General features: G+C 45.6%; 1 protein-coding gene across 11 annotated transcripts in view; it reads right to left on the reverse strand.

Moving 5' to 3' along the window:
* Positions 1-17428, reverse strand: part of PUM2 (pumilio RNA binding family member 2) — an 88170-nt gene that overhangs the window by 54464 nt on the left and 16278 nt on the right. For 9 of the 11 annotated variants that reach the window (XM_072647702.1, XM_072647634.1, XM_072647556.1 and 6 more), the window contains exon 2: positions 5284-5352. In XM_072647702.1, coding sequence (XP_072503803.1) covers positions 5284-5334 — 51 coding nt within the window. In that variant the 5' untranslated portion in view covers positions 5335-5352. Of the gene's footprint in view, positions 1-3640; positions 3722-5283; positions 5353-5477; positions 6359-17428 lie in introns of those variants that run through there. The other 2 variants (XM_072647224.1, XM_072647495.1) reach the window with 2 other exon arrangements.

The raw sequence follows: 17428 nt of genomic DNA on the forward strand, positions 1-17428 counted from the left end.
GGGGGAGGAAAGTTCCCCCCATATCTGCCCACATGGGCCTAGGATCAAGGCTGGATGAGGTGTGGGATAACAGCAATGCCAAAATACAGGGAAGACAACAATGATCTGGTCCAAGTGCATACCAGAAGACCAAAAAGGGAGGTAGAGGAGACAGGGAGGACAAGTTTATTAAAGGGGAAAAAAATGGAGTCTTACTGATCTTTAAAAACCCCTTGAAATCCATGACCATCTATCACTTAGCCATGTGTATGGGGCTGGGGACACAAAAACCAAGCTCCAGCCCCCAAGCCCTCCCAGCACAATGGGATGCCCTTTCCTCTGATGATGCTCAGCGCTCACTTTCCCAAAGAGGAAGTGCACCTTAAGGTGCTACAGAAAATGATGTTTCTTGTTCCACCTGCTCCCCAGTGAATGGGGCCAAGAGAACAGAAGCTGCCCCTCTCCCACCCGAGACGGGAATAACTGACACTCAGAAGCTGGCTCAATCACGGCCACAGAGCTGCCAGGGCCTCTGGCTGGATGTGAACTAAAATCTGAGGCCCCAGTCTACTGGTGTTCTTTGGAGGCTAGGCCACCTTACACAATCCGAACAAATTATGGCAAACATCCAGGGGATACTGGGGACTGGGGTTGAAGGGGTAGGGAAGTGTAGGGGACGGGATGACAAGGAGATGGGACGACAAGGTCAAGGCTAGCTTCATAATCATATTGAGGCATTTTAACTTCTAGGATGGTAAATATCTATAGCTCTGACCCACATACACAAAAACTCTTTGAAAGGTTCTTAATAATTTTAAAGAGTATCAAGGGGCTCTAAGACTACAAAGAGTGAAATTTGCTTATCTAGAACAATCTCCTCATCTATTTCAAAGTTTGATGATTTTTTTCACATGACCCATATTCTTCAAAATATCCTCACTTTCTAGAGATCAATTCCTTACTTTTTTCTTTAAAAAAAAAATAGTTCATAAAAATTAATCAATACCTCACACAGTTGGCTGCATGCAATGTTCTACCCCCATTGTCTCCTCCTTCTGGCGCCCCAGAAGTGAAGGGCCTCTCAAAGGTCACTGAGGGAGGGAAGCCAAGTCTCCACCTCTGGGTCCAGGGTGTCTTTCTCTACCCCCACTCTGCCTCTCCAATATTCTGAGAACACAGTTCTAACTCTTAGAAGCATTCCCTGCCTTTCTTGATTTCTCACATTCTACCCTCCTCTCTCCAGTGTCGTTCTGGGTTTGGACAGTGGCCGTGAGCAGAATCCAACATAGACCTGGACTGGAAACCATCAGTCTTGTTTCTGAGACCTCTCCTGATCATCCCTGTGTGACCACAAGAGAAATCTCCAAGCCTCACTCAGCCCTGCCCGTAAAATGTTCTAATACCATTAATACCTGCCTCCCAGGGTAGACACCACCAGAACCACCCACCCCTGTCCTATCCACAGAAATGGCCTACACATACTCAATCAGTGAACCACAGACATTCGCCTTAGCTAGAACAGAAACTTGAAACACTGCTAATTTTATGGAAGACTGCTCCAGATTCAATGGGGGAAAAGGAAAGAAAGCTTCTCCGCTGGGCTCTGCCCCTAGAAGGCCGAGGCATCCATCAGTTTTCTCCTCTAGTCAGCAAAGCTAAACGCAAAGAAGGGTACCTAAATCCTATAGATTTGAAGCCAGGACACAAGTCATGTATCCCAAATACTAACAGTCTATACCCCTCTATACCCTCACATCTGTCTTTTAACAGCCCTGAAATTAAATAAAAAACTGAAAACACTATAACAAAAATGCCCTTCCCTTGGCACATATGACCTCAAGTAAATTCCTCAATCCAGGATTCTCACAAAAGATGTTTTGGTAAGTCAAATATTTCAATGAACGTTACATTCTTGCTACTAAAGGGAGAAAAAATACGTCCTACACCTTTCTGAAACGGCCTTTGAATTTCAGTCATACACTATTGGCCCCACTGAGGGCAGAGCAACAGGTACTGCCCTTAATGGGCTGGCTTCTTCCTAGAATGGCTTTAACAGGTTCACCTCAATTTCCAAACAATCTACAAGTTTTAGATGCTAAGAGCCAAAAGGGTGCCCAGAAAAGCCCTGCAGAACCCCTCCCATTTTTTTACTTCCACTAACTCATGAGTGATTCACAAAAACCTCAAATTCCTTATTTTAAAAGCCCTGCAGCCCAACTGGCCTATCTCAGCCTAAGTAACCAGTGAAACCCAGCCCTACTGACAACGTGCTCTCTCCAGTCCCTAAAACCCTCCTCCCTGGTGAGCAGATCTGCCTTCATTCAGGAATCTGACTTTCTGACCTTCCAGCAAAACTTGAAAACTATTATGCCAGCCCCTCACCTCCCTGCTTTGGGTGACCATCTCGCCAGCATCCCAGGAAACTTCCTTTGGCTGCTCAGTATCTGTACAAACTCCCTCTGCCAGCTCTGGGTCTAACCAGTCCAGACACCAGCTTTTAGGCCACGTTTCCATTCTATCTTCAAAGACACGGAGCCACTTCCTCCAATTCTCCGCTGACACATGGATGGCATCACCAGCTCTGTCCTCACCCATCACCCTGGAGATCTTGTCCAAGGGAAAGTGAGCTGCTCTGGCACAGCTTGCTCCTGATGAGTCCCACTGATTCCTTCTCTAAGTGCTCACAAAGAAGTTCTCTGAGAAGACAGTCTAGGATTTGGCCAGAAACCCAAGTGGAGCCTACTGGTCTCTACTGTGCCCTTCAGCACCTTGCTAGAACACAGCCTCTGCTTTTGTCCAGCCTTGGGCCACTTCCCTTCCCCCTGCATCTTTCCAAGATGACCACAAGGCACCTACATTCCCTCCCCGTTTCCCCTTCCAGAAAGCCAAGCACTAGTATACGGTATAATAAAGGAAAAGAGGAGAGGCAGAATCAATAAGGGTGGTGCTTCAAGCTAGAGAACCCCACCTCCCCCAAACTCATTCCCTAAGACCTTCAAGTTCAATTCCGGCCCAACTAAGCTATGATCATAGGTGGGAGCTTTTCCCCTATTACCTGCAATAAAAATACACTTCTAGAGGGTCAATCCCTGTACCTGGAGGCAAGTTTAAACGAAGAGGGTGGAGAACTTTGATGCTGAGAAGGCGAAGTCAACAAGGACTTCCCACTTTCTAGGGGCCACTCAGACAAAACATTCCACTAGTCACAAGCTGAAATGGCTAGAGCTCTATGGACAGACTGATGCAAATTCATCCCCACTAATGGAAAAGGAAATTAAAAAAACAAAACCCAAAAGCCAAGTCTGGAGAGATGGTAGCTTCCTAGAGTTATCTATCTCTGGCATTGAAGGAGAGTACATCATCATCATGGTCATCATCAAAAAGGGGTATCCCACACACATGCAGTGCTTTGAACCTTAGATGGGGACAGTTCCAGTTACTTCCTAGAAAGCCAATGTGCTGAGTTAGAGAACAGCAAAATCCCATTTCTGCACAATAGTTCGGACCCAGGTCATTCTATGGAAAAGACCTTTTCATAAAAACAGGAGTTGGAGATTTAAGAAAATAACAAAGAAAAACTTCATGGATGCTGACACTTACTTACTTCAACACTTAAGTTTACAGAGTGGAAGAATTCTGGGGTGGAACAAAAACGCCTCACCTGTCAGAGGGCAGGAGGAGAGGAAGGCTGGTGAGAGACCCCCACAGGCAAAGAAGGAAATCCCTGAAGGTTCCTAGCTGCCTGTGAGACGGGGAAAGACAGAAAGGCTGGTGGGAGACAGATACCCAGAGAAGAAAAGCTGCACAGGTTTCGGAGTCACCTGTCACAGGGGCAGGATTGAGGGGGTCAGATGACGGAAAAAGGAAATTCGACTTTGGACAATAGAAGCTTCTCACAGTGTCTTTTAAACAGCTGAAAGGGAATGAGGCTCTGATGGCTGCAACACCCTGGCTATCAGTTCAAATTACAAACCAGACTATGCTGCAGCCCCTAAACTTCCCAAAAACCTAACTCTTCTATGGAAGAGATTACCAATAAATGGGATTTTGCAGTACCTACATTTCATATAATAACAGAACTGCACCATTTTCCTTGGAAGGAAAGCTGTCCTGCTTCCCTTTCTCAGGTGGTAGTTAGATTGTGGGCAGTGGTTTGCTGAGGAGATGGTTTGACTATCCCTAGATCCTGGGTTTCCCGCTTCTCCCTTTCAAAGAATGTGGCTGGTGTTTGTGTGTAAGATGAATAATGAGCCTGGGCCAGTGGGGAGGCACTAGCTGGGCCCTTAAACTCTGCAGTCAGTCCCCAGTCTGCTGCACCATTGCAAAGTCTTTGCCTCTGCCTCTTTTCTCTGCCTGCCACAATGCCAATGGTGTTCATCAGCAGGGAGACAGGGATGGCTGTGGCGAGGCTATTTAGGGGCCCCTTTCAAGATCATGCCCATGGCTTAGCTATACAGCAGACTCTTTGGCAGATGGTTTGGAGAAGGGAAGGGGATGCTAGGGGCCTGGCCTTGTCCTGCTAGGGAGAAGCTCTCAGTTCTGTCAGATGACTAAGGGTGACATAGTTCTAACAGCAGCACTGCGGGAGATACTTCAGACAACAACATGGAAGCCATTATGACGCTTACCGTCCCCCACAAATGCGAGCATTAAGGAGTGTTAGTTTGAAAGGGGACTGAACGTTCAAATCCTCATGGATACTAACTACCTGTGTGACCTGGCCAAAACAAGGAGTCTCCCTGGGGCCTCAGCGGATTCATGTGTAAAACAGAAATAAAACCTATCATCACTCATTTCATAGAGTCACTGGGAGAATGAAATGACTCAAGATAGGTAAAGCAGTCTGTAAACTTTAAGGTGCTTGGGATTTGGCAGCTCACATTAGGCAGTTCCCCTCTGAGATGTGGGGGTGCTGAGGGGGAGGAGAAAAGGGAAAGCTCAGTAGGCTGCAGGTCACAGGACTAACCTACAAACAGCAGCCTTCAGGAATGGCCCCTGCCAAAGAGCAGAGCAGGCTGGGGCCTGACCTGCAGCTGTCTGCACAAAACCCATCAATCCCAGGGGTTCCCACTCTCCCTGAGCCCCAACTTCTCTGATAAACTCAGTGAATTCCCCAGATGCAAATCATCACATTGAAAACCCAGTAAATGAAAACCTGGGGAGGAGGGGTGGCCTGAGAAGAATACTTTGGGGCACTTTAGAAAACACAATTGTCACTTTCCACATGTCAATAAATTTCTCACTGATATTTCCAGGGACTGAGTCCAAAGTCTTCTGTGAATGTTCGTGTCTGTAAATATTTACCTCTCCCATTCCCCGAGATTCTAATGCAAGAGCTTGAAAATCATGATTCATTTCATCCACAGATCAAACCTGTTGGACAATAAAAAGAAAAGGAAAAAATTAGACTCTTCCTAGAGAAGACCATCTGACCCACTCCACCCCCACCAAAAATACCGAATTTGGTGAGAAACATGGGGCCGAGCGGAGGAACTCACTGGAGCTCTTGCTCACTCTCAGCAGAGGAGGTGTTCATATCCCTGTCAGTCACAGTTCATCATTTTACGTTTAAGACTTCCGAACTCATCATTTCCAACAGAACTGAGGTTTCATTCAGTCCTTTTTTATGCCCATCTATAATACAAATATGCCAACAAAAGTCCAGTGAATAGATCTAGCCCTGTTCTTTATGTTCTGGGCACCTAGAAGGGGGAGGGCTGCTGGGGTTCTGCTTGCCAGTCAGAAATGAGTTCCTGAAACAGAAAAGCAGGCTCTGCCAAGGGTCTAAACAACAGTGTCTCCCTTCTCCCTTAGCTGTCACTTCTTTGTCTACTATTGGTCTCCCTACCTTCCTACCTGCCTGCCTATGAGCTGGGGAGTCAAGGGCCTCCCACCACTGCCTCCAGATGTCTCCCCCTTATTATACACTCCTCCAGTCAACAAAGTATTACCAAGCGGCCCTTGTCTTGTTTCTCTAGGACGGAGAAGGGGTGAATGAGTAGCTGAATCCCTCCTGCTCTCTCCCACCAGGCTCTACAGTTGGCTAAAACCTTCAGCTAGGAGAATTCATTCAATCTTCACAACAAGACTCTGGGAGGAAGGCGTGATGATTCTGACCATTTTGCAGATGAGGGGCTGCCAGCACTGCCCTCCCTACCCAGGCTAAGAACAAACAAGCTCTCCCAAATTCAGCCCACCATCTCTCATCTCCATGGCTTTGCACACGCCTTATGGTCCTCTCTCAGAGATACTGACAGCATTTCAGATACTAGAAGGGAGTCTTGTCTATGCATGCACACACATGTACACACACACATACACACACACACCCTTACAATACAAAACTGATGAAGGAGTGGGGCAAAAGGAGTTCAGCAACTCCACTAGGCCCTGACAGGTGGGCAGAGTTTGAACAAGAAAAGGCTGGGAGGCATCAACCACAAGGGAAAAGGCACCAAAGTTGGACAGAAAATAAAGCTGATAAAAAGGGTCCACTGAAAACAGTGGACACGCTGAGCTCAAGAGCAAAGGACTGGGGGGGCAGAGCCAAGATGGCGGAGTAGAAAGACGCACATACACATAGCTCCGAACCCACAACCCACAGAACGGCTACAGGGGAGTAACTCACGGCGAATTCTGCACCCAGAGGCCACGGAATATTGGAGCAAGGGAGATTTCTGTTCCGGAGGGACCTGCAAACCTCTCGTGGGGGGTCCTTCGCGCTGTGGACTGGGCGCCGGGACTGGGAGCTGAGGGCAGCCCTGCCGCGGCCTCGGCACTGAGAGGAAAAGATCCGAGCGGGCTTCAGGGACGGGATATCCAGCGGGGCCCCACAAGTCCCTCCACCCACAGGTGACGGGGGTTGGTGAGAGAGTCTCTTTGGCAGGTCGAGAGGGGAGTGGGGTGCCCCCATGGCTCGGCCCCCCCCCCCCCCAGATAGAAGCTGAGAGGCGGCTGCAGACAGGGAGCCAAGCGTGCGGGAGCCTGGATCCATTGTGGAAGGTCTGTGCATAAACCCCCTGAGGGAACTGAGCCTGAGAGGCAGCCCTGCCCCAACCGGACCATCTGAACTTAATCTCACACTGAATAGCAGCCCTGCCCCTGCCAAAAGCCCTAAGGCGGGAAGCAGCATTTGAATCCCAGTCTCCAAACGCTGGCTGGGAGGAGCAGGAGGTGAGGTGGGAGTGAGGAGAATATTCAGAGGACAAGTCACTGGCTGGGGAGAATGCCCAGAAAAGGGAAAAGAAATAAAACTATTGAAGGGTACTTTCTTGGAGAAAAGACATTTCCTCCCTTCCTTTCTGATGAGGAAGAACAATGCTTATCATCAGACAAAGACACAGAAATCAAGGATTCTGTGTCCCAGCCCACCCAATGGGCTCAGGCCATGGAAGAGCTCAAAAAGAATTTTGAAAATCAAGTTAGAGAGGTGGAGGAAAAACTGGGAAGAGAAATGAGAGGGATGAAAGAGAAGCATGAAAAGCAGATCAGCTCCCTGCTAAAGGAGAACCAAAAAAATGTTGAAGAAATTAACACCTTGAAAACTAGCCTAACTCAATTGCCAAAAGAGGTTCAAAAAGCCAGTGAGGAGAAGAATGCTTTCAAAAGCAGAATTAGCCAAATGGAAAAGGAGATTCAAAAGCTCACTGAAGAAAATAGTTCTTTCAAAATTGGAATGGCACAGATGGAGGCTAAGGACTTTTTTCAAAACCAAGAAATCACAGAACAAAGATGGAAGAATGGAAAAATGGAAGATAATGTGAAATATCTCATTGGAAAAACAACTGACCTGGAAAATAGATTCAGGAGAGACAATTTAAAAATTTTGGGACTACCTGAAAGCCATGATCAAAAGAAGAGCCTAGACATCATCTTCCATGAAATTATCAAGGAAAACTGCCCTGAGATTCTAGAACCAGAGGGCAAAATAAATATACAAGGAATCCACAGAACACCACCTGAAAGAGATCCAAAAAGAGAAACTCCTAGGAACATTGTGGTCAAATTCCAGAGTTCCCAGGTCAAGGAGAAAATATTGCAAGCAGCTAGAAAGAAACAATTCAAGTATTGTGGAAATACAATCAGGATAACACAAGATCTAGCAGCCTCTACATTAAGGGATTGAAGGGCATGGAATAGGATATTCCAGAAGTCAAAGGAACTAGGACTAAAACCAAGAATCACCTACCCAGCAAAACTGAGTATAATACTTCAGGGGAAAAAATGGTCTTTCAATGAAATAGAGGATTTTCAAATTTTCTTGATGAAAAGACCAGAGCTGAAAAGAAAATTTGACTTTCAAACACAAGAATGAAGAGAACCATGAAAAGGTGAACAGCAAAGAGAAGTCATAAGGGACTTTACTAAAGTTGAACTGTTTACATTCCTACATGGAAAGATCTGTAATTCTTGAAACATTTCGGTATCTGGGTACTGGGTGGGAGTACACACACACACATGCACACACGCACACATACATAAAGACAGAGTGCACAGAGTGAATTGAAGAGGATGGGATCATATCTTAAAAAAAAAATGAAATCAAGCAGTGAGAGAGAAATATATTGGGAGGAGAAAGGGAGAAATTGAATGGAGCAAATTATCTCTCATAAAAGAGGCAAGCAAAAGACTCACTAGTGGAGGGATAATGAGGGGAGGTGAGAGAAAAACATGAAGTCTACTCTCATCACATTCCACTAAAGGAAAGAATAAAATGCACACTCATTTTGGTAGGAAAACCTATCTCACAATACAGGAAAGTGGGGGATAAGGGGACAAGCAGGGTGGGGGGGATGATAGAAGGGAGGGCATGGGGAGGAGAATGCAATTCGAGGTCGACACTCATGGGGAGGGATAGGATCAAAAGAGAATAGAAGTAATGGGGGACAGGATAGGATGGAGGGAAATATAGTTAGTCCTATACAACACAACTATTATGGAAGTCATTTGCAAAACTACACAGATTTGGCCTATATTGAATTGCTTGCTTTCCAAAGGGAAGGGGTGGAGAGGGAGGGAGGTAAAGAAGTTGGAACTCAAAGTGTTAGGATCAACTGTAATATTCTTACCACTAGGAAAAGAAGAAATACAGGTACAGGGGTAAAGAAAGCTATCTGGCCCTACAGGACAAAAGAGAAGATGGAGACAAGGGCAGAGAGGGATGATAGAAGAGAGAGCAGATTGGTCACAGGGGCAATTAGAATGCTTGGGTTTGGGGGGGGAGGGGATAAAAGGGGAGAAAATTTGTAACCCACAATTTTGTGAAAATGAATGTTAAAAGTTAAATTAAAAAAAAAAAAGAGCAAAGGACTGAGACGACCTCGTGAGGGCTTTGATTTGTTCCCTTGCCCCTGGAGTGGGAAGGACTAGGACCACGGAGGGAATGACCAGGAGATCAGCCTGGGAGAGCTCTTCACCAGGTCTGACTAAGGGGAGGTGGGGAAAAAGCAAGGGCCTGAGGCTTTGGTCTCTGACATCCCTCTCAATGCCAATCCTAACTTGACAGGAAGATGGGGCCAGTGCACCGAACCACTAGGAGATGAGAGATACAAGCATGACAATTACAGAAAAGTGATTTGTAACAACATGTTCATTAATAAAAGGAAAATCAAAGTATTTGGATACAGCTTCAGGAAAAGGAAGGTAGGAGTACAGGGAGGCCATCACACATGAAGCTGAAGAGATCACCTAAAGGACACACACAATCTGCAAGGCAACGATCCTCTAGATGGACGGAGGAAAAAGATAATTGAGAAAACCACCCAGGTCTGGTACAGAGCAAGATGTAGTAGTGACCAAGACTTATCAGTCTGGTCGTCTGCATGCATCCTCTAAGGAGGACAGGTGTTCCTAAAGGGAAAGCCTATTCTGGTTAAGAGGACTGACTGCTGGGGCACAAATGGAAAGCTAGTGGGGAAATGAGCAGCACCTCAGAGTCTGTGATGGACAGCAAAGTCAGAGCCCGTGTGACATCCACACCAGACTCTGAGAGAAGAGGCTTCCAAAGATCAGAAATAGGAGCATCTCATGGATGGGAAGGAATGCAAAGCTCCTAAGGATGAAATTCTGAAGAAACAATTCCTGAGGAAGAAAAGGAGAAATTGTCAAAGAAAAATAAAGTGGATACAGGGAAACTCAAATCCACTTGGATTTAAGAGCTACGTAAACAGAGGACTGAAGAAAGGGCAAGTAAAGGAGGATAAATACAGATGCAGGGCACCATCCTACAAAAATATCGTAGCACGGTCACGTAAAGTTTGGAATGCCACTGCAGCTTACAAGGACAACTATGGTCAACAAGAAAGTGGGCAGTCATCGGGTGGGATCAGAGGAGACCAGGAGACAAGCACACTGTCCACACTGGGGGATAAACTGACAAGGGAGAAAGCACAGGGGCTTAACTGGATTTTCTCCCACCCTCCCACTCAAATGACTAATGGAGCTAACAGGTGAGAGAAAAGAAGAGTCGGCAGCCCAAAGTAAACCTTCTCCTTGAGGACTCAAAAGGAATGCCAGGTGATTTAGTGCCTGCAACCTCAGAAAGACTGGGAAGAACAGGAGAGTGAACAGGCAAGACTAGAGAGGAGCCAACAATACCCCAATTTTCCAAAACAGCAAGAAAATGGAGCCAGCAAACTTTAGGTCAGCCACAAGCTAGATACCTATATTACGGGTACATTTAGAGAAAATCCTAAAAAGTGTCCAGTGGATTGTGGGTTCCCACAAGTTCTTCAAGCAAAGACTGCACACCCACTTGTTGAGAAGGGATTCTTAGAGAGCTACAGATCCCTTCCCACCCAGACTGGGATTCTACAATCTCACCAAGGACAACAGTTGACTCCATATAATGTGTAACACCAGTTCCATGAATCAATATAAGATGCAGTGGATGAGGCATGAGTAACTCAGTGGTATTTCCACAGCAGCTGCTTCTAGGCCCTTCCTATAATTCTATTACCCTTTCTATATTATTCTGATGACTAGAAGAAAATGAATTATAATCCCAAATTAAATAGGATGAGATGTTTTTCCAAATAGGAACAGAATTTGAAATAACCAGAATGGGTGATTAAAATGGGGTAAAAAAAAGTCCTTAGAAAAAAAAGCTCTGAAGAATATAAGCTGAACTCATTCACCAACTCTCATCTAATCCACTCACCTTGTTTTACAAAAGTAACTAAAGCTCAGGGAGACTGGGCAGTTAACTCAAGACCATCCAGGTCCATGCATGGCATTTCTGGCCTCCCAATTTCTCTAATACACCCTATGTCTCTCACTGTCCAATTATCCCATTCCAATTTCTTCTATGAAAGAAAACTCTAACAGCACAGGATAGGCCTTAGATGGAAACAGGTTGTGTACAAACCCTGGCAAATATGCAAAGGTAACAAATAAAAATAAAAATGCTAATTCCAAGCATCTGGATTAGAGAGAAATAAGGTTACCAACGGGCAATCATCATCACTTAAGGAGAAGGAATTGGCTACAACATTTAGCAAACCGCCCCAGAGGGATGTGGAGTGTGAAATGATGGCTGAGAACCCAGGGGCCTTAACGCCAACAAGATAAAGACCTTCTATAAAGCCTGGTACGAGGAAGTATCTGCTTTAGGTTCCACATTTAACACAGCTTCAAAACTCAATTTTGCCTTCCACAAAACTGTCCACATAGAAAACTACTTTGCAAAATGCCGCTTGCTGCCTCTCCCCAGAAAGCAGACACGGCAGGGAGTCCTTGGGAGGGATGGAATCGGAAGCAGCAATTTACTACTGACGCCTTGAGTATGTCATGACCTCATCAGCAAGACTGCCTTCTCATGTGTGAGGGTCAAACGAAATAAAGACTGTAAAGCAGTCTGTGGACCTTAAAGCACTGTATAAACACTAGCTGGTATTTAAGCGGGGAGAGAGTACTGACTTCAGGTGCAAATCGGGGGCTTTCTGACTCAAAGTCAGGACCTCGGCCTGCAACGTCACACTGAAAATCAGGAGGAAAAACGAGATGCTGAGCATGAGAAAAGCCATGCGGGGTGGGGGTGGGAAAGGATCTTCATGTAGGGAAAAACATCCTGAACAAATCTAACGGGGGAAATGTAAGAGGACTTTGGTTCCAACATTAACAGCTTCACGAGCCCACGATGCAGGAGGCCGACGGTCAGCACTCCACTTGAAGATGGCAGCTCATCCAAGTGCTTCAGCAGAGCTCCGAGGAGCCAAACTCCCAGGGAAGTTGTGGCCTGGGAGCACTCGCCTTGTCCTGAATGGTCAAGAAGAGTATGAACATGAGGAGGGTGACCAGAACAGGGAAGGAGCTGGGGAGGGTGTACGTTAGAACTACCTGAATGAGTAGGGGATACTTTGTCTGGAAAAGAGGAAGGCATGCAGCATCACTGTCCTTAAATATCTGAAAGGTTTGTGTGGCAGAGATTAAATTGTTCCTGTTTGCTCCCAGAGGGCAGACCTAGGAACAGAGAACAGAAGGGACCAAGGAGCAAAGTTGGGCCTGCTGGAAAGCCTGAGAGCTGTGTCCCTGTGGCCTGGGTTGCCCTGGGAGGTGAGGGGCTCCCCTACACTGAGGATCTTTGCACAGAGCCTAGAGATCAGCTGTCTGCTGTGTGTGGTGGTACTTTCTGAGGTCAGACTAGGAAGCCACCAAGTTCCCTTCCAATTAAATTTTGTAATTCTGTCCAGATTCTTTTACTTTGCCTCTTAAAATCATAAACACCAAATGTGAAGATATAATGGTTAAGTCTAGGGAGGAAGTGTCACTAGTAACTAAAGTAGACTGAAAGTATAATGAAAAATGGAAAATAGCCACGAAAAATTGTTTCTTAAACACATTTGGATTGGTGTATCATGGCCCCTGAAGTATTCTACAGGAATGTAGAAATGACCCTACAACAACAGATGGGAAAAGCCAAGAAGGTCTATGCTAAAGGCATCACAATTTTAAGGGTGCTGTGGGACTAATTCTCAAGGTATCTCCTCAGGGAGGAATGTATAATAGGAACTTGGAAAAAGCACTGGGCCTTAACCCTCACCAAGAGAACATTAAGACAGCCCCATAAAAATTGGAAACTAAGTTACAAAATACATCAAAAGTATTTTGTTACAATTTAAAGAAGCAGATCCTAATTATTGTCTTTTGTACATTACAAGATGCACCTATCAAATCTGGGTGTCAGAAAAGCGTGTCAGAAAGCGTGCGGTGCGTGCATATGTGTGTATAGAGGGGTGAGCATGTGGGGGGATGGGGGATGCATGTGTGTGTGAATGCACGTGTGTGTGTTTTGTAGAAGATGTGTCTGGTAAACATCCCATCTGCTGCAAAAGAGAAAAGCCCTTTCTCTTCACCCCTAGTGCAGCAATGAGTCAAATGAGTCAGTTAACTGACTTCAAAGAAGTAAATGAGGCTCCTTGCCAAGTTGCTGCTGGGCTTTGAAGGGTCTCTGGGGAAAGCCCAAACTTGACCCAGACCCTTTCCTAATGAGCTAGGGGTCAAAGCTAATAGTCAGTAGTCAATAAACATTTATTAAGCACCTGCTATATACCAGGCACCATACATCCCTGGAGATAAACACTCACAAAATAAAAACCAGTTCTAGCCCTGAAGGAGCTTACAACCTTCAGAGAAGACAACACACAAACTTGGGAGGGGGGTGTGGGGAGGTGAGGGGCATGGGGGGGGGGGGGTGCCTTACAAATTCATTACCAGCTGCTATCACTGAGCTGAAGTCAGTAGTCCCTTCTTGGATGTCCATGACCCTCTAGATCTTGAATTGTTTAAGATGGCAAGGACTTAGTGTGCACAGTGTGGCTCTTAATGCTGACTGACTGAGCATTCCAGCTCCACCTTGGCTGTTTTCCAGGGGTGCCCAGGGGTGGATGGGGTGTCCAGAGAGGATCAGCTCTTCTGGGGTGAGGGCTGTTCATCCACCACCTTTACCCAGCTCTCTTCTGTGGCTCCAGGAAGCCGGTGCACGCACAGCAGGCACACTCTGGGAAGCCATCTCTGCAGATGGGCTAATCCAAGATGAGAGCAAGTGACAGATCTCACACCCATCAGTGAGTTAGAGAGGATGTCTACCCCAAGCATGTGAAGATGGCCCCCAGAATGGGTGAATGGGAACAGTCTGTTCCAACAGCCATGAAGGCAGCTGAAGCAGGCACTGTGGAGCCCTCAGAGCTTGGTCAGACATCGAAGTCATCCACTAGATCCTGGGGCATCAGCAGATCATCCAGACTTCACTGGACTTTGATGACTCTGGAGGAGACAGTGAGGTTGACAACTAAGTGCAACTCTGTCTCACTTAAATCCAATTCATGTGCAAGTCAAGACGTCACCCCATGATGTCACAGGGCCTCTTTGAAAATCAACAAGGGACAATAAAGACATGCACATAAAAAGTGGTGATACCAAGTTACACCAGGTATCAAAGATATCCTTTATGAAGGGAGCAGGTAGGATTTCAAAACAGATTAGGCAACGTGAGGCATCAAGGATGTTTAGTCTCTAGTTCCCAAGATGTCCTGTGCAAAGCCCAAAAGGGAAAGGTGGGGGTCATCTGGATGCTTCTATTTACTACAAGAACATCCTAGTGAAATGAATAATCATTTCAAGGAGTTTGGCCTAAAGAGACCTCACTAGAAAAACCAAGTGGGTAAGAATGCCTAGAATATACTGGGATATGCAGTTGTAAGAAAGGCTCCTAACACTGGCCCAGTAGTACCAATGGATAACATGGACGCACAACAAATGATTTCCAGAACTGAAGGAGAGTATGGGCTCTGCTGCCTTTGGGAATTTACCCAATCAATGCTTTTAATTAACCACATTTCTTCCTGCAAAATCAACAACTTGAGTAACAGAATACCACACTCATCCAAAAATTAAAGAATTTCAGGGGGTCATATTAGTAGTCAACACATTATTATATGAAGTACCACCATCAAGGATACTGTCAGAGAAATGTACACATGAAAACAGATACACACCATGTACCTTGGTAGGCCAAGAGAACAAGAAACTGCTGGTAAGAAAAAGCACACAAGACAGGATGCCACACGGCTGTCTCAGTCACAAATTCAGAAATAATGATCCTAGGTTGAAAGGTTTTACATGGACTGCAGTGAAGGTCCTACTGCTTCCACAGAAATCACCTTGGCAAAAGGTCTGAACATCTGTGGGTGGCATTTTCCTTTCCAGGTCCTTGGCTAAACTACTGTAAGATATGTCACTGAACCTCACAGACCCATAAGAGACCTTAAAAATCTAGTCTACCGGTTAAGAGGTAGGCGGAGCCAGCTCCTGGACAAACTCCTCTGGATATCTCTGAAAGGAGAATCTGACCAAACTTTGGAGGTGTGGAATCCAGTGGGTGACAGACTTTGACAGATTCGGAGCCCAGGTTAGACTGGAAGGTCCACGGGAAGGATCTGTTCCACGGGGGTAAGCCCCCAGCGCACAGCGCAGCACAGTCAGCTCAGCAGGGCGGAAGGGACCTGAGAAGCCAGAGAGTGGCGGGCGAAACCAGCGGAGCAGGAGACCAGCCAAACCAAGCCGGTGAGAGCCGCTAAGCGCCAGATATCAGCGCAGCAGCCCTTGAAACCTTCAGCCTGAAGACTAAACTTCGGTAAGTCACCTACTTGAACTTCCGGGAGCCAGGATGGCAGAGTGATCAGTAAATGCTCTCTCCTCCCCCCTGATGACCGTGAAAGAACCATAAAATGTTTCCCCAGATAAATCCTGGATCAGCGGGAACAGCAGAAGGGGGCAAATAGTCTCATAACACCAGAGGCTAGAAAAATAGCAAAGGGGAATTCTTCCTACTGTGGCGGAGGCAATCTGGAAGGACAGAGGACCCAGGGCAGAGAAAATTCGCACTGAGACCCAGGCAAGCCTCAGTGCTGGGAGATGAGCCCCAGGAGGGGTGGGAACACGCATTAGCATCTAGGCATACCCTAGCCCTTCAGGGGAAAAGGGAAGACAATAGGGAAGCTGGGATCACCATCCCCTGACCTTGCCTTTGCCTCAGGTCAGCTGAGGAGATCTCCTGTGACCAGACCACCCCTCCCACACACTTAAAAAGCTAACCCCAGGGTTGATCTGGGAAACAAAAAACAAAAACCTGCTTTTAGCCTCGACACCCATCAGCTCAACACAAAGATCTGTACCTTCTGACTGAAAGAACCAGAAGCTACAACACTCAGCCAACATCATGAATCGGAAAAAGCAGACGAAAAGTGAAAAAACCATAGAATCTTTCTATGGGGATAAGGACCAAGACACAAACACCAAAGAGGTCAGAGCTGAGACTGTACTTCCATCTGAAACCTCAGAAGGGACTATGAATTTCTCGCAAGCTCAACTAGATTACCTGGAACAGCTGAAGAAGGAAATAAAAGAAAAACTGGCCAATGATTTTAAAATTATAAAAAAAGAATTCACTGATGAGAACATCACTCTGAAAAGGAAAATTGAACAAATGGAAAAGGAAGTTCAAAAATTAACTGGAGAGAATAATTCCCTAAAAGGAAGAGTTAATCAAACGGTAAAGGAAACCCAAAACCTAATTGGGAAAATTGATCAAATGGAAAAGGAAACACAAAACCTAACTGGGAAAATTGGTCGAATGGAAAAAGAAGTACAAAAATTAAATGGAGAATATAGCTCCTTAAAGGGAAAAATTGGTCAGATGGAAAAGGAGATGCAAAAGTTAACTGAAGAAAACAATACGATGAAGATTAGAATTGGGCAAGTATAAACTAATGACTCAATGAGACAACAAGAATCAGTCAAACAAAATCTAAAGAATGAAAAGATAGAAGAAAATGTAAAATATTTAATTGGAAAAACAACTGACCTGGAAAATAGATCCAGGAGAGAAAATTTAAGAATTATTGGCCTGCCAGAAACCCATGATGAAGAAAAGAGTCTGGACAATATCTTCCAGGAAATCATCAAGGAAAACTGCCCAGAAGTACTAGACCCAGAGGGCAAAATAGTCATTGAAAGAATCCACCGTTCCCCTCCCGAAAGGGATCCCAAACTCAAAACCCCAAGAAATATCGTTGCCAAATTCCAGAGCTATCAAGTGAAGGAGAAAATACTACAAACAGCCAGAAAGAAACAATTCAAATATCAAGGACACACAGTCAGGATCACACAGGACCTTGCAGCTTCTACATTAAAAGATCGAAAGAATTGGAACCCAATATTCCGTAAGGCAAAGGAGTTGGGACTTCAACCAAGGATCAACTACCCAGCAAAGTTCAGCATAACATTTCAGGCAAGGAGAAAGTCATTCAACGAAATAAGGGATTTCCAGAGCTTCCCGACCAAAACACCAGAACTCAATAGACAATTTGATCTTCAAATGCAGGTCTCCAGAGAATCATAAAAAGGTAAACAGGGGGGAAAAAACAAAAACAAAATCTTGCTACTCAATTAG

The sequence above is a fragment of the Notamacropus eugenii genome, chromosome 1 (genome assembly GCF_028372415.1).
Source record: "Notamacropus eugenii isolate mMacEug1 chromosome 1, mMacEug1.pri_v2, whole genome shotgun sequence".
NCBI classification, from domain to species: domain Eukaryota; kingdom Metazoa; phylum Chordata; class Mammalia; order Diprotodontia; family Macropodidae; genus Notamacropus; species Notamacropus eugenii.